We start from the raw sequence: 22,001 nt of genomic DNA, 5'->3' as shown, positions 1-22,001 counted from the left end.
AGAGAGGGCGCCCCAAATGAACAGGACAGTAACTTTCATATAAAGAAGAAAAAAAATCTGGTCATGAGCCCCAGTCGGGGCTCGACACCAAGACAGACTGACTGACTGACTGACCGTCAGTCGCAATGTGACTTTGACTTTGCCTAATAAAATCATTTTCTCCATTTCTATTTCCATTCTGACCTGAACAAAACAGCGTGATATTCTAACTTCCCGTCCGCTATTTATCGCACCCGTGTGACAACCACCATAAACAAATGCATATCTCAGCGCGGACGGGTCACGTTGCGTCATGGGGGATCGCGGAGCTACATTCTTCGCGTCCGTGTCGCGGACAACGCCATTCTTCGCGTCCGTGCCCTGTGACTTCTCTCATATATTTGTATGCCTCCATGACGTGCGCCAATATTCACGTACGTGAGACAGCGCTCGTGTGACATTAGCCTTATTCAGGAGGTGCTTGGTTTGAAATGCAGCCAGGACGCTGGCATTTGTAACTGAGGTTCTTCACACTTTTCCTCAGTGCCTTAAGACAAATGTAGATTAGTACCTCAGTTAGGTCACAACTGTTTCCTTCTATATCCATCTGATGCCACATTACTCTACATACTGACAGCATGGTCAAATGGCCAAAATTAAATATGGAATGTTTGTAAGGGGTGAGAAACATATCAAGATCTGTGTAACTGAATGTAATGCTGCTGGCGCTTGTTTCATAGCTCCTCCCAGAATAAAGTAATATTGCACTATCTGAAACAAATACAAGGTAAACGGTATTGTACCAAACAAAACAATGCACTCTCCCCATATGGTACCATTTCCTGAGTCCTGGTGAAAATTAATCGTAAATCAGCCGTTAAAAGAGTGATAGCAACCTCACCTAGCTCATGACGCAGAACTTGACTGGTGGCTGACGTTATTGTAATGACAACATTTGCACACTACACTCATCCTGCCATGTTTGTGTTGTCATCACATAAGTGCAATGACAGTGAAGAACCACAGTGGAGGAAGTTTTGCTTTCACAGTTCTGAAACAAACGCCTCATCTGTGCTCCATTATGAAAGAATAGCCTTTTGTTTTGTGGGACTGAACACCACTACGTTTCAAACAACACCTGTCTCTGAAGCAACTGTATCAAATATCACTACTCTCAACAATTCATATGAATTAATTTCAGTCTTCGTACAATATCTAATCCATTTTAGTAAATTACTAATTTCCATTCACTTTTTGCACTGTGAAGCACAATTTCACAGCTTACTACATACCCATGTAGTTCACGTTCCTCTTGATACCTTGTCTAGTATATAAAAGGCCTATAAAGTACCCTGAACCATAACTATCATACAAGAATTGTTTATGAAAGTCAAACCACTTTCTGTGAGTGTCACAATTTGAGAAATGCCAATAATGGCAAGTTGGTTGATTGAATGATTATGGTGGACAGGAGAGGACCATTGCTTTGTGCCAGGCACCGTGGTGGCTCAGTTCTCCTCAGCCTCCTCGCGGAACAGGTACGTCGACCAGTATACAAGGTTGAATAGAGCAAACACGAGTGGAAACGTGATGCGGGAGATGACATCTATCCTCTTCGAGCGTGTTGGGAACTTGGACAACCAGGTGCGACAGCAGTTGTCCCTCTTGGGCTGCATGTGAATCTCACACTGGCGCACCTTCTCCAGGGTGAGTGCGTCGCCTGGATGGCGAACCAAAGGCTTCTGTAACACCAGGATACCATATAATATATGTCACCATGGCAAGTGCCCAGGAGAACTCAGGGCCACTGCAAGAACTAAAACTCAAGTGCCCATAGAAATCTCTAGTGGAAGTCGTGCAATATTCCTCTAGAGATAGTGTACACCAACAAGCGTTCTACCATAAACAGAACAGCTCCGTGTTTGAAATGAGGCTTACAAATACTGTGACCCTCGGGCAGCATTCCACGAAGGGATGACAACTAAAAGCAAAGGAATTAGTGACAAAATACAGACTAATATCTAAGCTTAGGCTTTTGTCAATCAAATGGGTATATATTGAAATCCCGAAAGGGGATATCAAAAGGAGCAGAGAAAAGAAATATGCTTGCCAAAGTAATACGTATCACATTCACCACATGCTCACATACTAGGATTTGTGAATGCATGCTTCAGTTTTCCACACAAACAACACAAAGGGGCATGCCACATTTACTGAGATCCCCATTTGATCACTACCAGAACTGGAAGACTGCCCGGGAGCACAGTCACTCACTAGTACCCAACAAGTTGTAGCATGTGATGTCTGTGATGGCCACAGAATTCTTCACATACTTACAGTCGTATGACTCTTCGCCTTTAGCCGCAGCTTGGCGAGCAGACGTCCTAGTAGGGTTGGGGGCTATCAGAACAAACAGGGTGGTCTCATGTCACTTGGGGGTTACCCTCAAAATGCAATGATTGCAAAATTGTGTACATAAAGAGTATATATCTTTATTCACAGGCTCATGTCAGAAATGAGACATAGCAATATGTGGACTGTGTCTTGTACAGCAGCATGTTGTTCTCATGAACTTGAGAATCTAAATTTGCAAAGATTAATCATTACTAGTGATTGCTGATGGAGTGTAGACTAAGTGTTATTGGTGAGGTGTTGGCACTGTGCAATATAAGAACAACTGTGAGATCTTAAGTTCTTTGGGCAGTGACTAAAAAGAGGATTGTAGCACAATGCAATGTGATAGAATGTTTGATCTGAGGTTCTCACAGGAGTGACTATGAAGAGTATGGTTTCTAGGTTGAAATTGTATGTGGTTCAGAGAGAGAACATACTGCCTACATTCAGGGTTGTGGAGTAAGCAAAATGAGGATCCACCAGAAGAAGGTAACAAGGTGAATGATGTTTTCCTTCAAAACATCAGGCTGTCTATGAAGTATATCTTCAAACCTGCAGATGGAAGCAGTTTGATTCTCCAAATCTATTAGACTACATGGCGTTATAATCAAGATGATAGCAGTCTTCATAACGAAAACTCTTAGAAAGACTTAGTTTCATAAAACTTTGACCATTTAAATTCGAAATTTAAATTTTATTTGCAGTAGATGCACAATTAACCAGTTCACTCAACTGGTTATCACTCTTTTTATAGCTGCAAGACAGTATAAACTGATAAGCTGGGAATATCTGCTAGAGTTGTGAGTAATTAATACCTGTATATATAAAATATATTGAGTGTGATTATCAAAGTTAATACGAGTAGAAGAAATGTTTTTTGTTCATTTCATTCCTTATGTTTTTAATTATTTCTGTTTACATTATTGCTTTATACAGTTCTTAGTTGATGAATTTCTCTAAATGAAAAAAACAAGTTGATTACATTGTTCTGTTATATTTGGTAAAAGGATCGATTAATACTTGAAAATTAATTTATCGCTCTTAAGATATAGAAATTGTATAGGGGATATCTAACATCATTTGCCTAAATAAACAAGCACTGATAGTTTAATTGATTTGACCTGAGCAACAGATGACGGTTTCACCACATGTTGCAGTATCACACATTGCTATATGCAATATTCTGACCCAAGATTAATTTCTTTTTAAAACATTTAATTTCCATTCTTTAGCAGAATGTCCACAATTTGCATGCCACAATACCTTCAGAGACAGTGGTCACCATTTGGACAAATTGACTGTATGTCGTGAAAAGAGACACACCTACCTTACTCTGCAGAATACCATCTTACCCCGAGCACTCGGCCACCCTGTGTGTGTCTGATTGGAAGAAGGGATAATGGGGTGATGCTGCTCTGGTGTCTTGCTGCGCTCCCACCCCCCCGGTCGACAGTAATGCCCTCGGCCGGGGGAAGGAAGCGTCTTGAACACAAGGTAGCCCTAAAAGAAAGCCGTTCTGGCACGAGCATTCCTGTCCTGATCCATGGCATGTGGAAGGGCAAGAGGAAGGCTGTTCTTGTAGCAACAGATGAGAAACTGGACTTGCCCAGCAACGGTTCATGTGGAAGTACCTGACCTCATCTTGTTCACTTCGCATGGACCCAGCTAAAGGCCTTGTGAGGCAGATGAATGCAGAGTAGGTCCACAAATGCATATTGCATGCATGCTGGGAAGCTTTCCCGATGACGGCAGAGACAAAATGAAGGGGAGCTGCAAACTAGAAGATGTGTGGGAATCCAGCAGCTTGTGGACAACTTAAGAACTAGAGTGAAGTACATTGATCTCTTATTGTACCGTTTCAAATGCAGAAGTTATGCAGCAACTCATCATGAATGAAGTTCTGGTAACAATTTGAAAACAGGCAGTCATGGCATATCTGTCTTAACATTCACCTGGAAAACTGAGGAAAACCAAGAAAAAATTTATAAATGTATGTATGTGATCTTGAAAATAGCGACACCCTCTATCCGCAAAAGTTGGCATTCATTTCGCCGACAAGCAGCGGTGCTCGGTCGGTATAGTTCACTTGTGGACTAAAAGCCACGGAGTTTGTTTTTTATCCTGAAAATGTGTGGAATATGATACAAAGTTTCAGTGTCACTGGCTTCTTGGAAACAGCTTACTGTATCCTTTTCCAAATACTGCAGTTTCTCACAATGTTTCTCTGACTGGAAATAGTTCTTGAAATATACCCATTGCATCCACTAGATTTCATCTCTATGTCAAATTACAACAAAGTGGTTGAACAGATTAATTCATTTTGTACATATATGTGTATGCAGTCATATGTAAAACTACAATAAACTGATGCACAAGTGTATAGGGCAGCTATACTGACAAAGGGATGAACAGATGTCAGAACCTACCATTGCAAAGTGAAAATTAGGTTTCAGCATTTGAACCTACCAGATCTGCACTGCCAACAAAGAGAGGCAAAATAAGGAAAGAAGGAAAAAAAGAACTAAATTAATCTAGACTCTTAGTCACCAGGAGATGGAAATAATATTGTTACATTGATCCTGGAAGGAGAATAAATATTGGTAAAAAAAAAATTCTTGGAAGGAAACAAGGCCAAATAATTTCATCAAATTACAGTGTACACCTGTATTAGAGAAGTTTTGTGTTACAGAATTTTTCTCTTACAGAAATGACAGAGTAAAACCATAAAATTCATGTGATCCACAAGTTTACCTCTATATAAATTTGGAGGAAATATTAAAATAAATTTGTTTAAAAACATGTAAACAATAAATTCAACCAATTATTTTTAAAAGGATTATTTACTCTGAAATTTAAAATGCATAATATACATAGTATGCATGTTTGTGGGGTAATAAGCTATAAAACTTGAGGATGGCCAGCATATGCACCTGCATCAGTCGCACAAAGGGGACTGCTGGTAGCATTATGGTTATTCATATCTTATTTTACATTATGCAGCATATTGCTCTTATTTAAAACTTCCAAAAGAGACTTTGAGTTAAATTGGAAGTATTTTTTTAAGTTTATTCTGTGTACCTATTATTATGTCTGATGTGGAAAAAAATGTGTTTTATTACAGCTATGGCTATAAGTGTCCATAGGAATGCACTTATAACATGAGCATGAATGGAAATGTAGAGTTTACATTACCAAATTTTATGATATGGACATATTTTCAAGAGGACATCTCTTCTGTAATGCAGGAATAATAGTGGGGCATCTGGTAGCATAGTTGGTTGACATACTATGCTACAAGCTGGAAGGTCGGGGGTTTGAATCCCGATGAGTTGGATTTTTTCAATTGACCTAGTCCTTCCAGCTGCACTATGGCCCAGGGGACGACTCTGTACCAGTACTGCTACTCTGTACTCTGAGTACCAGTAATGTTCCTGGAGGGTAAAGGGCAGCTGGCATGTAAGGCTGACAACTTTACTGCCACCTCTGAGCCGATTGCCTAAGAAAAATCTTGGGTTCTCAATATCACACAACCCTATGGGCCTTCACAGCCTCTTACGGGGATAGCTTTACCTTTTTATCTTAATGCAGGAATAATAAATATAAAACCAATAGAAAATATATACATATTTCCATAAAATTTGGCAAAATACTCGCATGTTCTTCAAGTCAAGAACACCAAACAATATAAACAATTGTTGTGTTAGAAGTTTGTTAGTGAAGTAAAATCAGGAGCAAGATCGGGAACACAACGGCACAAAACACATGCAGGGTCGGAGCCTGTCAAATAAGAATGAAGCAGCAGTTCAGGATGGACGTGACATCACACACCAATGGAAGTAGAACCTTTGTATAATGAGAGTGAATCCAGCACATCTTTAGGACTTGCCAAAGGAGAAAAGCACTAGAGAACATAATGAGGTTATGTCATTAATTTCTTTACTGTTGTGACAGTGTAATTAATTTAATCTTGAGTGCTATACTGCTGCTACAGCTGAATCAAGTTGATTCAAGTTTTACTAGTATTTATGGTCTTATTATATGAATTATATTTCACTTGATACTTTTCTGACTTACCCAGAAGTTTTCTTATCATTTTTTATGAATAGTTTGAACTTGGCTAATTCAGATTTTGACCACATTTTGTTTTATTAGCTTGTTCAATGTATATATTGTTAAAGAAACATGAGAAATCTCTCTTGAATGAATATGCTTGAATACCACTTTCAGGGACAATGTATGTGAATCTGATTCACGAAGAAGTAATATGAATAAAGAACAAACAGACATTGCTGAAAATTATTCAGCAGTGGAAGAGGCACAAGAGAATGGACTAACAGTTGCCTGCACAACCAGAGGAATATCCTGTTCAGAATTTCACATTTATATATCTTGGATTTAATTTGACAAAATTCTACTTCATTATGATGACAAAAAAGGCAGTTTCCCTTCACATTTTAGCTGCTAGGTTCATAGAAGAAACAAAAAAATGAGGGAAGATAATGAAAACTTAATGCACTTCAAAATAAATCTGTCTCAGTGCTTATCTGTGAATTTCAATGAAGTAGTGTGAAAAATTATGTAAAATCCTCAGCTGGAAATTGAAACATGCAAATGTAAAATACAGAGGAGGGATTGTAACAACTGACAATAAGGCACTTATGTTCTGACTGTAGTTTATAACCCAGAGCTATCAGCAGTTGATGGATCCTGCCTATGGTGTGTTATGATTCCTGTTTCTCACAACACAAACAAATAAACAGGCAACTTGACTCAGACAGTGCCAAATGAAGAGACAAGTAGGAACTTGGAACTTCCTGAAATAATCTTCTGACAGAATTTTTCTGTTACTTTGAGCCTGGAAAATGGGACAGCAAGTCTTTCTGAAACACTGATCATTGCTACTATTTCAGCATAGTTGAGTGCTCAAAAGAAGCCGATAGAAGTATGAGGTGCCGTGAAAAATATGAAATTTGAACAGAAGTGCCAAAATATTTGGAACAAAACGGTGAATGAAAGTAAGTAATCTAGAGCGGGAGGGTTGTGAAAGGTCTCCTCTACCTAAAGTTCTCCTTGAAGTTATATGTTCGTCTCTTTCTTGGTCTTTCAAGCTGTTCCCTTTTCATAATTCTCTAAGAAAATGCCAGCATATTACCTATAATTCCCCATTTTTTCTTATTTATTATTCACTAATCATCCTTCAGTTTAGTGCTATGTTTTGGGCTACTTTCAACAATGTTAAGTAAAGGATATATAAAAGTAAATAACTGCCCTAGGACTGGCTCTTGGCCTTTGTGATGGGAAGCTGGTGGCTATCTACCTGAGCTGTGATATAGCACCCATCAGTCCATGAATCTATGCTGCTGCTCCTTTGATGACCTCTTGTGGCCAGAGTATTTTTCTTATTTATTTTATATGGTGTACACTGCAGTTCATCAGAATAACCCTTTTCATTCTTAATAGCTTATATGGATGCTGCTACTACATTCTATTAATTGTCCCTAACATGTTTGTAATCTTATAATTTTTTATATATGTCATAATGCACAATGTGAAAAAAATGCATGAACTAAAGGCATGAAGGTACATGAAGAACAAGAAAAAAAAACAACTCTGTGGCCTGTAGCCTGTAAGCGAACTGTACTGACTGAGTGACCACCGCTTGTTGGCAAAGTTAGTGCCAACTTTTGTGGATATAAGGTGCCGAATGGTCAGCGCAATGGATCCCCATGGCCGTTAATTTCGGTTTTCTAGACCGGAGCCACTATTTCCTTGAAATAGCTCCTCAATTATCCTCACAAGGCTGAGTGGACCCCGTTCAAGACCCACTACTTCTCAGAAAATCTGGTAGCGCCAGTAATCTAACCTGGGAACTCTGGATCTGTAGCCAGGAACTCTGACCAGTAGACCACAGAGGCGGTCTTATATATATGAAGAATAATAGGTAAAAAGTTTATGTCTGGTTGAAGTGATGCTTCATAGGATTTGAGTTTAATTAAAAGATCTTCAAATGTTCATGTTAGTCGTGCAGAAACCACAGAAAGGTTTCTTGGAGCAAAGAAATGAAGATACGTAGCAAACGCCATGATGCAGAGAGACACGGACTCGTTGAAGGACCGAAAAGGAAACAACGATGAAACAGGAGGGGCCAACGTGTTAGTCAAAACACACGAAACCAAAACAGGAAGTGAACCAGTCTCATTAGCACTGGTGTCAGGCATCTCACCATAGCAAATGTGGTAGCACCATCCTCTAGGAGGTCTGCCGCTGCTTCCAGAGATGCAGCATGCTCTAGCTCACACTGACGCCTCTGTTTCTTCATATTCTCCCGGTGCATGTCAGATCTCGACGCGTAGTTAACTAACGCAAACTCTAGCAGTGCCCCGAACACAAACGTGAGGCAGACACCAGTCCAAACGTCGATAGCCTTGGTGTAGGAAACAGGCGGGAGTGAGGCGTTGATCCCAGAGGTTTGGGTCGCCATGGTGAGGAGTGTGGTCACTCCGAGGGACACTCGTGCGGGAATGGCATTCTGATCGAGCCAGAAGGAGACCCATGACACAATGACCAGCATGCAGCAGGGGATGTAGATCTGGATGAGGTAGTAGCTGAACTCTCGTTTGAAGAGCAGATCCACCTTCAGACAGCTGTACTCTCCTGCAACGAGAACAGAATCATCATGTGCGCCATTCACAAAATGACCATAAATAAAATCAGGATTAAATTCCATCAAATGCAACAATGTTCTTAAGACAGTAGACCCTTGATAATCTGGAGTAATTGAGGGGGGAGAGGTGTCTGGGTTAGGCGATAAACTGGATTAATGAAGCGAAAGGTAGCCCTAAACACAAAAAAAAAATCTTAGAACATAAATAAATGCAAAATTTAATGGTTTAAGTAGTGCTGATGAAAATGATTAAATAACAAAATGTCACTGTAGAGCCTTAATTTAAGGGCTATAAGAACACAATATATTTATCCGACAGAAGACTTAGAAGTTACACTTGTTTCTGAACGTAACAATGCAGGTTTTAAGAAATCGTCGAGTTTTGTCTGAACAGACAAGTGACTCATCTGCCTTCCTAAATGCCATGTGTCTTTTAAAATAAGTACTTAACTGTGAACAGCATTTTTCATATTTTGATCCAGATTAACTGTAACTGGATTAGTGAGGATTTACTGTCATTACATAAAGACTTTACCTGTTTCAGCCAATATTGGCCGAATTTAATCTTACTGTTATTTATGCTATAGGATGCAACGGTCAGGAGCAAAGTCAATCATAACAATTTTCATGATATCACACATTTCAAATCTCTGGTCTGTTTGTTTTATTTTACAATGAGAAGCAGGCTTATGGTTTAATCTGCGTGAGTTCTGAGGTGCTCACCATAGTCAAAGTGAAAATTACTGTCTTCTGGGATGTGACATAATGTAGTTTGGTAGATATTTACCTTCTGCCTCTATCTTCAATGTAGAAGTGTTCTACCCTACAACTTCTTTATTAAAACCATCACAACACAACTATGTCAAGGTCAGTGCCTAGTTTGGCTTTGCTACATGTTTCGGCTATTAGAGGCCATCATCAGGCAAATACATGGTCAACATATATACAACTACTGAACTGCAATATAAAAAAAATTTGATACAATAATATTAATTATATTAAAATATTTGGTGTAAAAATACAATAAATTAGATTATATGAAACAAAACATTATAGTATAAAACAAGAATAAAATTCTTCAATTGGTGCTTTACATCATCGAGTCAGTTGTTGGTTTTTGTGATTTTGTTGCGTTTCCACAGACAAATTGGAGTATTCTGTCTTTTGTGTATATATAATAAACTGTTATTGGAGGCTCGTGATGTAGATATAGTAATATTAATGTTAATCTGTTCTACCCTAATATTGTATTTAAATGTTTTACAGCCTACACAGTGCCACATTCCAGAAGACAGTAAGCTTCAGTCTGTATGTCTGCTTACAATAATAGCTTCTTAACCAATTAAAATAATTTAATGAAACTTTGCAAGAACAGCAAAGGCCACAATGCTTTATGCTTTCAGTACAGTAAATATAGTACAAACACTTATAACAGAAAAACTTAAGCGAGTTCCTGATGATGTTTACATTTCTGTCTATTAAATTAATTTGTGTATAAATAATCAAGGATGGTTTTGATCTGGTGTTACAGCATACGAAGTCCCCAGTGCTTCATAGTGTGCATGATATACGTATGAAGCAGCCAACGTTTACAATCACTTAACCATCTGAGTACTAAATTCTATGTTAATAATATACAAAAATGCAGTCCTCTCCTTATTCGTTATCCCTATAACAGGCCATGAATTCCCTTAGGGTTCTGAGACGTCGAGGCTCCCACATTTTCTAGACAGTTGGCTCACAGATGGTGGTAGGGTCAGCATTATGTGCCGGCCGCACTTTTACCCCCAAGAATATTTCTGGTACTCATTTCTTTTAGAGGCTGATTCAACCCCAGGGCCACGGTGCAGCTGGAAGGGATAGGTAAGCTCAAAAAATTCAACGACTTCAACGGGAATTGAACCCGCCACCTTGCGGCTTGTAGCATAGTGTCTCAATCACCTAATGCGCATAAAACCTCATATATTGAGTATAGTTTTTTCAAAATAAGTATGGTCTGCAAAGTATGCCAATAATTGAAAAATGTGGTAATTTAAGGGTTAACAAGAGATTGTCAGCATATAAATAGCTGACGAGTTGTGCTTGTTGTAACACAGTGTAATTGGTTCATTTGCATGTATACCCTGCCTACTATGGGAAAGAGGGTTCATCATCCTCAGTTAGTCAAGTACACCCTCAAGTTATCATTGGACATGCTTCAGGAATCCATATGCCAGTGGGAAATTCAAACTTACACAGGAAATTTCTTCCGAAAGGTTGCCTACACAAGGTATGATGTACCTTGGTTCGTAGTGTGGATGGCCTTTACCTGTGTTAGTCTTGCTGTTACATGAGTCTGTGAGGAACTTTTCCAGTGTGAATCGCGGCAGGTGGAGGTTCTTCACCACCTGCACAGGATCTCCATCTTTCCATACAAATTCCAGATCATCTGTTGTCCAGCCATCTGCAATAAAAGCAATGCCACCATAGGATTTCAGGGTCGTGGTTATGAAGAGTTCTGTCTTCTGTGACATAAAGCTGTGTCAGTCAGCCGACGTTTTGGAGGAACAGGTCGCCTCCATCTCAGGGTCAAAATAAGCCAAGTTTTTCTGGCTATCTGCTTCTTGCTGGTTTCTTTTGTAGCTTATTCTTTGGCCCTGATGTGGAGGCACAATGTTCCTGTGAAACATCAACTGACTCAACAGACTACATGGTGTTTTATCCTTGAAGAATGAAGTCTTTCATTATCTAACTAACTTTCTGTAGGTTCAGCACTACTAACTTCAGAGTCTGATATCAGATATAATCCTGAGTCAGCTTGATCCACTTTCCATCATTCAATCAGTTAATTTTTCCCAGTCAGCACAACAATTTTACCATATATAAAATGATATTTTTTGTTCCAAGGATCCACTATCAGGCTGTAAGTATTAAATGCAAGCACAAAACTGCTAAATAATTATCTTTTTAAGAAGGTTTGGTGAATATGATTTTGACTGTATACAATTGATATTTAGACATCTGTTTTACACTACATGGTGTGAAGTTTCAGGTTTCTCTGGGATAGAATGTCTGCATGTGCAGATTTGTGGCAGTGAAGGCCATCTTTGCTCAGGCTGGAGAGTTTATACAGAAGTGCAGAAGAGCTTGCAATGTAAGATGAAGCAGCCATCTGTTACAAATCCCCTACCAGTGACTGCTCATGCAGTTTGGAGACAGGCAATTGTATGTCCCTGGGGATGTTCACGGCCAGTGGGCACATAACACTCAGATTGTTTTATCATGTAGTATATATGTACTTCATTGTCATCTTGTTACATTAATTTGTAATTGTTTTCCATGTACACAACAGATATGAATAAAAGTTTTTTTTTTAATATACCAGTGTAACAGTAATTGAGAATTCAATAGGAATTTTCATCATTTGTGTACAAGTTCTTGTGCTATTAATCTCTACCTGCTTTCTCCTGTACTCCTTTGCAGTCCGATATATTGTAAATGTCATTTAACATTATCTCCCATGAGTAACACACACAAACAAATTATAAACACTCTCCTTTATGCAGTATACTAGACTTGAATTTTCCCCACAAAATATTATCAGTACTCACAGAATAGACACGATGCACTGAACACTTGTTTGCGACCTAATATGTAACTTACATTCATGCAATGTATTAGAACTAAACGATTTCTTGCTGTGCTAATCCAGAATGTCTTGATTTCAAAACTTCCATCTCACTTTTATATTATTTTCTGTGAATATACATAGACAAGTCAAGGAGGATGAGGTAGGCAGGGCATGTAGCATGAATGGGGGAGGTGAGGAATGCATATAGCATATTGGTGGGAAAGCCAGAAGGAAAGAGACCACTGGGAAGACCAAGGCATAGGTGGGTGAACAATATTAAAATGGATCTTAGAGAGATAGAATGGGATGATATGAATTGGATTGATCAGGCTCAGGATAGGGACCAGTGGAGGGCTCTTGTGAACACAGTAATGAACCTTCGGGTTCCACAAAATGCTGGGAAATTCTTGAGTGGCTGCACAATTGGCAGCTTCTCAAGAAGGGCTCAGCTCCGTAAGTAAGTAGCTATACATAGACATGGGGTATGGGTTCTAGCTGCAACACTGTCACATCCATTTGGATAGTGATATAACTGTATAGGGCAGAAGATGTCTATGGCAGCAGTGGATAAACCATGCACCAGATCTGAATATTAACACTACTTTGGAGACAATGGAGTAACTTACAGCTGGCCATTCGCAGTGAGCAGATCTGTCGGTCTAGTGGATACAGCTTCAAGTTCATGGGACATGCCAGTGTCAGGGAGATTCTGTGAACAGCAAACACATCTCTGGGTTTGAATTGAGCACAGAAGTTTTGTGTAAACACAATTAGAAAGACTATATTTATGTTGGATATTGTCCGCTTAACTTGCAGAACATTTCTGTAGTTAGCTCCAGGCAATTTGTTGTCAATATTCTAACAGAAGTGTTTATATTTCTGATATTTCTGGCTGTGATGACTGCCAGATCTGGAACCTTCTGAATTCCAATCCAGCAGTTCATCTGGGCAACTGACTGAATCCAATCCTCCCCACTAAAATACAAGTTTAAAGCTTTGTAATGACTGTGTGATACACTTTTCAAACTAATGTTTTAATTCTGTCCATCATCTGACGTTATAATAGGAATGTGTGCAAGTTGCTGAACTAACGGGCACTCAGTTTAATGGCGATCGATCACCTGGAGATGGGAGTGGAGGAATGCCCTTAATTTCATGCATGTTAAACGCACAGATAACGGACAACAATCTTATCGCAGACCATTAAAAATCAATCACAAAGATGCTATATACTCTTCTGGATGATGATTCTTATATCAATACTGTATTTGACATGCCAGGACGGTTTTTCTTTATCTAATGTCTTTCAATTCTCCTCAGAAGTTAATTGAAGCGTACATTCTGAATTTAAATGAGTTAAACGTTTTAGAATAAACTGTAGCCTGTAGGGTCGTTACTATTGGAGGCCGCGAGATAAATAAATAAATAAATAAATAAATAAATAAATATATTAGAGCCGCCTCTAGGCAACGGCTCGGTAAAGAGGTTCCCGAGGCAACGGATATGCATGAAAAAAAATGTGATATTGTTGGAAACGATGTTTCCTACTCAGTCCGTGCAAAGGGGTTATAAGGAGGACAACTGATTCAAGAGTTCAGTTGGAAAAAATCTCTGGTCGTGGGCCTCAAGGGGCCTGATGCCAAGATGAACTGACTGGCGGTAAACCGTCAGTCGTAAAGTAGCTTTGACTTTGACTTTGAAAATAGTTCAGTCGAGAGAAGGTGGCCAGGCGGGAATGGTTTCAGCACAGAAGCTGAAGAATCTCCAATGTTAGAAGCCGTTACCGGGGAACGACTAGTGAGGACACTGCAGGCGTGTGGTCTACTAAAGAGAGGAGATGGCGCTATAATTAAGTGTAGTCACGAGTCGTGCGTTAAAGTTGTCAATAAACTCAATCTCCAATCCAAACCCCCGCCGAGAGTCACTCTAACACGTGACTGTATATTACAATGGTGATGGATACTCATGTGGAGTAAAGAGCACGCAACTTAGATACGACAGCCGAAATTAGAGACACACCGCCTTTAAAATTTATGTGGTAGACAGTACTGTCTGATAGTTCATCGAGTTTCGGAGGAACATAATGTCTCCAACTTCAGAGTCAAAATATAAGCTGAGTGAGCAACAAGCAGAGATTACTCTGCTGGTTACTTGCTTGTCCAGCCTATATTTTTTTTCTGAATGTGGAGGAATTATGTCCCCCCAAAATGTGGGTGATTTCCTACTGGACTACACGGTGTTGCGTTCCCGAAACAGCAAGTCCCATAGTCCTGAGCAGGAAGAGCAATTCTTCCACGGGGATCTCCTGTGAAGTTGTCGAGCCAGGCCACATCCGCCACTCACCGGATACTGTACAGCACAGAGCCATCGGGGTGTATGCGGATGTACACGTTTGGCATGATGATGTTGTGGAAGTGGCCTTCCTTCTCATTGGCGAAGAACAAATCTGGCATCCAAACCCTCGCTGCATCCGTCAGTGTCAAGTATTTGATTTTACCTGCACCAGAGAACATGCACATTATTCTGTGTCTGGATCTGCAGGTCTTACCGCGGTCATCATGGCGTTCACTGTCTTCTGGGATGTGACACTCTGTACTTTTGGTAGGTAGTTAGTCTGCAACTTCTGCCCTGAAGATGGCTGCCGGCTACCAACCAGAGTACATGCCGTCATGTCCCCAAGGACAGTCGGTTTACCCATTGCCTTATTCTTCAGCACTGAACATGGAGACTCGCCATTACCAGACTGCACCGTGGCCGTCGTGGTGACAGCGGGAATTTGGAAGGCTTACGGTACGACACCAGTAGCTGCATGGAGGGAGTGGGGAGAACCTCGATTTCGTGGAGGGGAGGGCATTCTACTGAGGTGGGCATATCCTGGCAGAGTATGGGAAATGGAACAAGCGAATTGGAAGAAAATTCTGTATGGATGTGAAACTTGGTCTCTGACATTAAGGGAGGAGCATAGACTGAGGGTGTTGAGAATATTTGGACCGAAGAGAGATGAAGTGACAGGAGGTTGGAGAAAACTGCATAATGAGGAGCTTCATAACTTGTACTATTCTCCAAGTATAATTAGAATGATCAAGTTAAGGAGGATGAGGTGGGCAGGGCATGTAGCACGAATGGTGGAGAAGAGGTATACATGTAGGATATTGGTGGGAAAGCCAGAAGAAAAGAGCCATGAAATCTGTAGAAACGGGAGAAGCAAGCCAAGAGACAGGAGGAGATGAGAACAAGGAGTGCAAGAAGTAAGTAAGAACAGAAAGAAGACGGAAGAACAAACACAAGGGACGGAAAATACGCAAGATTTAAGGTTCTCACGTCTCTGTGGATAGGAGCATGTTATGAGATCAGACGCCAGACGCCGTGCAGTCTGGCAGACGTTTCGTCTCACACACACACACACACGCAATGTCATTTATGCTACAAGTATGCAGAAGCACGTATGAGGGTGGCACTAACCTCCAAAGTTGTTGAACTTGAGTCGCTCGTCAGTCCACTGCTCCCTGAACGTTAGCTGAACACTGTACTCCTGAAACGAGAGAGATCTCGTGTATCTCGGTTCTGGCCCGCGAATGTGTGACCGAGAGTGCCTAGTTCAGCCGTTGTGACGTAATCAAGGAACTGGCCCTTAATTTATGTGTGTGTGGGGCGGAGGGGTGCTCAATGAGGCTCGCTGGCGTCCCGGACGGGATTCGAAACAAGCGCCTCCTGAATATGAGTCTATAGCACTACCGCTACGCTTGCCTTGCGCCTTGCTGCCATGCGCAGTTATCGTGCCTTGCAGTCCTGCCGGGGAGGCTCATGGCTTCCTGCTCAATACGTTTCGTGAAACTGCTGACACTGTAATTTACAGGTTAATTAAACTAAACTAAACTCCGTGGCTTTTAGTCCGCAAACTAACTATACCGACCGAGCGACCGCCGCTTGTCGGCGAAGTTAGTGCTAACTTTTGCGGATAGAGGGTGTCGCGTGGTCAGCGCAATGGATTACGAATTATAAATTGAGTTTCAAAAGCCAGTGAATTAGTACTATCCCAGAATTAGTCTGAGAGAACCGAGAAAAATCATAATATACATCAATCAGAATGGACATTCTCCGGTTCAGGAATCAAACCCAGAACTTCCCAAAGCGGACGACAGTGCCAACCACTGACTAGCAAGGCAAGTTGTTCCTGTGTTTAACTAATTAAGTACTAGATCATGAAGACGTATGGGGGGGAGTGGAGGTATAAACCCACGTTTACTTGAACCCAGCACTAGTTGTAGGTCAGTGGTCAGCTTCAAGCCCCGGCTACTCTACCCCTAGGGAAAGAGCCCCCGGTAGCCATTGGATAGGAGGCTGAGTGGGCCCCAGAGCCGATATTTTTACGACTGTTGTTATTAATTCCTGTTGGTCCCTATGGAGCATAGAGAATCTGTGAAACTCCGTTTCGTTTCAGAGTTTTAATCTTATAAGAGTCGGTAGGACTCTTGAGCGGGGGATCAGCCCGAACACAAGGCCGCTACCTTTACAGGACAACATAAATCAGAATAAGCACAAACAGACATCCATGCCACTAGTGGGATTCGGACCCACGACCCCAGTGTTTGAGCGGGCGAAGATATTTCATGCCTCAGACCGCGCGGACACTTTGATTGGCACGCGGTGGCGTAGTGCTACAAGCCGGAAGGACTCGGGTTCAAATACCGATGAGGTCATTGGATTTTTTCAGTTGACCTAATCCTTCCAGCCGCACTATGGCCCTGGGGTTCACTCAGCCTCTAACAGAAATGAGTACCAGGAATTAAATAAATAATTTTTCTGGGGAGTAAAGCGAGGCCGGAGCGTAAGGCTGACAACCTTACCGCAATCTTTGAGCCAGTTGTCTAGAAAATGTGGGACCCTTNGGATAAGGTTTTTGGCTGGCCCCAGAGCTGGTCTTGACGCTGTGGAGGCGAAAGAAAATCTCTTGCTCTGTCGGGAATCAAACCCCGATTCTTCTGTCGTTCAACCCCTAGACTAGTCAGTATAATGGCAACCCTCCTGATTTCAGTAATAATAATATTATTATTATTATTATTATGCGCAGTGAAATATTAGCAGATTTTGCATTGGACATGATCTCCCTAGTGGTCTGATGGTTTCAGCGAGCTCTCGTACTGATAGGGATAAGCCGGTCTCAGTTTCCTGCTATGCTCTTCCACTAGATTTCCAGATGCCTGGCACTTGTCGGTCACACATTCGGCTATTCTGTCTCATTCTAATAACTTGGCGTTGTTCTGTTTAGAACTACCCCCTTCACTCACGCAACCCGGCGCACACCTCTGTATATACGCATCCGTTCTTGGCGACTGAACACAGCGGTTCTCGAACCAGGGGCAGTGAGAACGCATAACTTAACTAAAAAAAATTATTAATATTAAACTATTTCGGGTACTCACCTTCTGCTGAGCACAACGCAAGCTGCTAAACCTCACAAGAACAAATTAGTAATGAGGTCTGTTATTACTCAGGGTAACCACTGTTTGAGAACCGCTGTGAAACTGCTGTGCTCTGTCGGTGCACAGGTGCATTCATTATAAAGCCAAGTCATGTGTATACACAGCACGTCCAAGAAACTCAAGCAGCCAATCGGAATGTCCAACATGTCAGTACCAAAGCACACGGTTACAGGCCTGAGCCAGTTCAATCCATCTCTCATCCTTCAAATTCACGTCCGTCTAGGGCCGAAGTCTTCATCGTGTGGTGCTTGATTAAGTACCGGAACAACTTAACATCTTTAGTAACAGAAAGAAGATAAAGCTGTCATCACCACGCCACGAAGAAGCATGGAGGCGTGGGGGCATTGCTCCACACGTTCATAATCTCGGCGAGTGGCCAGTTTCACGCTCCGGCCTATTTAGACCCGTGAAAGGAGCCTAAGTACCCATAGGGTGGGCTCCAGGGTTGGTCTGGACGCTGTCGAGGAGAGAAAAAAGATGTTAACCTGTGGGGAATCGAACCCCGATTCTCCTGTCGTTCAGCTCGTGCAATATGACAAATCCATTCAGTTTTCACTTACAGAACAGTCGAGATTCGAGAGAGGGCCCATCCTGAAGAAAGGGAACTCGTTGACGCTTCTTGGATGTGAGGCGAGGTGGCATTTCGAAAAGGGGGGGGGCTCCTGGTTCTGAGTTTGTGTCGCAACAGAACACGGGGTTCCGAGAACTCACACGCCAGTGCTTCGCTTACGACATGACTGGACCTGCCTGCCAACGAAATCTTCTACGTCAACATGCCGATTATTTCAGCAATTAATTAATAATTTGTAGTTGAAGTTACGCAGCTGGTCGCGTCACGTATAGTCGTCGTTCCAGGAAATTAATTTTTTGACGGCCAACTACGTTATGTAAGTGTGCCGAAACATTGGACAGACTTCAAAAGCCTAGCTACAAGAAACCCTGGAGAGGTTGCGCGTAACGGGGTTCATTGTGGAACAGGTTCCTTGGACATACACAATTGTCTTTTGTATTTCGGAGGCAGTCTCTCTACATTTTCAATTACAAGAAGGAACCGTCCTTCTTGTTATAACGATCAAATTCATCTAACGGGCCGTAAGGAGGTAAGGTAAAGTCAAAGCTCTCCCTGTAACAAGCCGTGGAGGCCCATAGGGTTGTGAGACGTCGAGGGTCCCATATTATCTAGACCAGGCATGTTCAACGTGTCGATCGCGGGACGTTTTTTGGTCCATCTCATAGGTCTACAATGAAATTATACGTGAAAAGCATGTAAATTCACTTGTAATATAATATGATTACATTCAGATTTTGAAGGGAGAATACGTGTTAAAGTAGACTGTACTTTCAATGTACGTATATGTTGCTTTTACAACAAACATCATGTGTCGTGTTATTTGTATCAATATTTTTGCTTAAAGTGAGGTACGACGATAGGAGGGGGTAGTAGATCACTGGCAGTTTTCTCACAACGTGTTTGAAGTTGGACATGCCTGATCTAGACAATCGGCTGACAGTCGGCGGTGATGTCAGCCTTACGAGCCGGCCGTCCTTTACCCCCAGGAAGATTCCAGGTACTTATTTCTGTTAGAGGCTGAGTAGACCCCAGAACCATAGTGCGGCTGGAAGGATCAGGTAAATTGAAAAAAATAATCCAATGATCTCATTCGGAATTGAACCCACGACCTTCTGGTTTGTAGCCATCTCCGAAACGCTGGATATATTTTATCAGCTGTCATGACCCAAAGCAATTCGTGCCATTCCTACATCTAGTTCTGAACGTTTGATGTGGGAAAGTCGGTGTATTTCACCCAAACGAGAAAGAATTACCAGCAGATAAAGTAAAATTGCAGAATACGTGTACCGTCCGTCTTTACCGACCGACACTCGGTGTATTTGGCCTAGAACTGAGAGAGAGCTTTAGTTTACTCAGTGTCAAGACGGCGTTTGAGGTCTTCATGGGCAGTTTCTTTTAGTGAGTAAATAATAAATAAAATACACTAAGAAGTTCTTGGGCCCACGAGGTAGCGTAGTTTGGTTGAAACACTGTGCTACAAGCCGGAAGGTCGCGGGTTCAAGTCCCGATGAGATCACTGGATTTTTCAATTTACCTAATCCTTCGAGCCACACTATGGTCCTGGGGTCGACTCAGCCTCTAACAGAAATGAGTACCAGGAATTTTCCTGGGGGAAAAGGACGTCCGGCGCGTAAGGTTGACAACCTCACCGCCATCTGTGAGCCGACTGTCTATAAAATGTGGGAGCCTCGACGTCTCACATCCCTATGGGCCTCCACGGTCTGTTACAGGGACAACTTTGCCCCTTTTATGTCGAATTACTTCGTATGCAGGGAGAAATGACATTCGAATATTAATTCACTACGTACTTGAGATAACTGTCAACAGATGTCACATACTGTCAGATATAGGCGTTTTTGTAAAAGTCGAAATTTTGGACACTTAGCAATTGTAGAGGAACAAGGCATAAAAAAATTTCAGTTACTGTCGCAGGTACGTCAGAGGNCCCCCCCTCCACTCTCCCCCCCCCCCCACACACACACACACACACACACACACACACACACACACACACACACTTTACTTATCATTTCCTAACCACCAGAAACGTCTATGTTAGAAGCACAAAACCTGGACACAGTGAAAGTAAATGCAGCAAGAGACCGGGCATGCGCAATGCAGGCATGCAGACACAGCATACAGAGTATAGAACTACCAGTACCTGCAATGTACGGCTTGGCCTTCCACCAAATGGGCTGCAACTTCAGAACAGAACCCGACCCCGTCCAGCGGGGGTTGCGCGGAACTGAGGACATACAAACTGCGTGCAAACGGTGGAATGCAGGACATGCTTAGGAGGGTGAGAAGGTGAGGGTGGAACCCTTCTTGAAAGTGGGCAAAGAATCGACTTTCTCTGAGTGATGCTGTGAAATTCAAAATAATGCACGCTGAAAGGACATCAGAAAATGGAGGTCCTTTCTAATGAATCCTTACTATTTCATCACATTAACAAACCAAAGACTCATTTTCTCTTAAAAATCATGCATGAGCCCTTCGCTATCTACGTAAAACTCCGGCACGCACATAAAGTCCTTATGAATGTCAATCCACACACGTAAACATATGCGCTTTGCAATTCCGTGTTTACTCGGCCCTCATCCGGAAGACTTTCTCTTGGCAGTTACGGATAGGACCCACAGGCGGCAGTAAGAAGTTGACGAAGGTTCAGTCAGCATTACAGTCTCTGCTTTTCCGATAACAAGCTTCTCATATAAGGTAGGATGATTAGTAACATATTGGAAAGGGTGAAGTAGGAAGCGGTCGTGGGCTGTTTGAAGTATTATTCTGGTATTTGTCTGAGAGGACTGACGGAAACCACAGAAAATAACGGGTCTCTCGGTCGGGATTTGAAACCGGTACCTCTAAAATACGAAGCAGGCGTGATACAAATTTTCGTAGACTTTCAACACAGAATTCTTATGCCTGTTCTTCAATACGTAAAGTGTTTAGATTTGAATCTGTGACGTTTCACTCTCGTAAGAGCAGCTAATATATTCCTAAGGAGAGGACACCTCACAGTCGTCAAGTTTTGCCAATGGATGTCCCGAAAATTTGCCTAATGAAAACGAATTTCCCGTTCACTCAAAAGAAACACCGAAGTATCAAAATGGCCTAATATAACACGTTCTACTGGCAAGGCCTCCCTTGCTGGACAGGTCAAAGGGTAGGCATCAGACGAAGAGAGAGACCAAAAACCAAAAACTGATGCCGGAAGCAGCGTCATCAGCAGCGACTTGAAGCACAGAGCAAATGATGCTCGAGATGGTTCAAGTTCGTATAGCAACAGGCGTGACCAGAGTG

The 22,001-nt window shown here is 41.7% G+C and overlaps 1 protein-coding gene across 4 annotated transcripts in view; it reads right to left on the bottom strand.

The window, feature by feature from the left end:
- Window positions 1-414: 414 nt before the first annotated feature.
- The window catches only part of LOC111874136 (glutamate-gated chloride channel), a 96,203-nt gene continuing 74,616 nt past the window's right edge, over window positions 415-22,001 (bottom strand). For all 4 annotated transcript variants that reach the window (XM_023869384.2, XM_023869376.2, XM_023869367.2 and 1 more), the window contains 6 exons: window positions 16,110-16,179; window positions 14,991-15,144; window positions 13,274-13,356; window positions 11,346-11,480; window positions 8,597-9,027; window positions 415-1,721 (listed from right to left, as the gene is read on the bottom strand). In XM_023869384.2, the coding sequence (XP_023725152.1) occupies window positions 1,488-1,721; window positions 8,597-9,027; window positions 11,346-11,480; window positions 13,274-13,356; window positions 14,991-15,144; window positions 16,110-16,179 (1,107 nt within the window). In that variant the 3' untranslated portion in view covers window positions 415-1,487. The remainder of the gene's footprint in view (window positions 1,722-8,596; window positions 9,028-11,345; window positions 11,481-13,273; window positions 13,357-14,990; window positions 15,145-16,109; window positions 16,180-22,001) is intronic.

This window comes from Cryptotermes secundus, unplaced genomic scaffold, assembly GCF_002891405.2.
Source record: "Cryptotermes secundus unplaced genomic scaffold, Csec_1.0 scaffold47, whole genome shotgun sequence".
In the NCBI taxonomy this organism is placed as follows: domain Eukaryota; kingdom Metazoa; phylum Arthropoda; class Insecta; order Blattodea; family Kalotermitidae; genus Cryptotermes; species Cryptotermes secundus.
The sequence above is the reverse complement of the archived record's forward strand: the minus strand, read 5'-3'. Positions and strand labels throughout refer to the sequence as shown.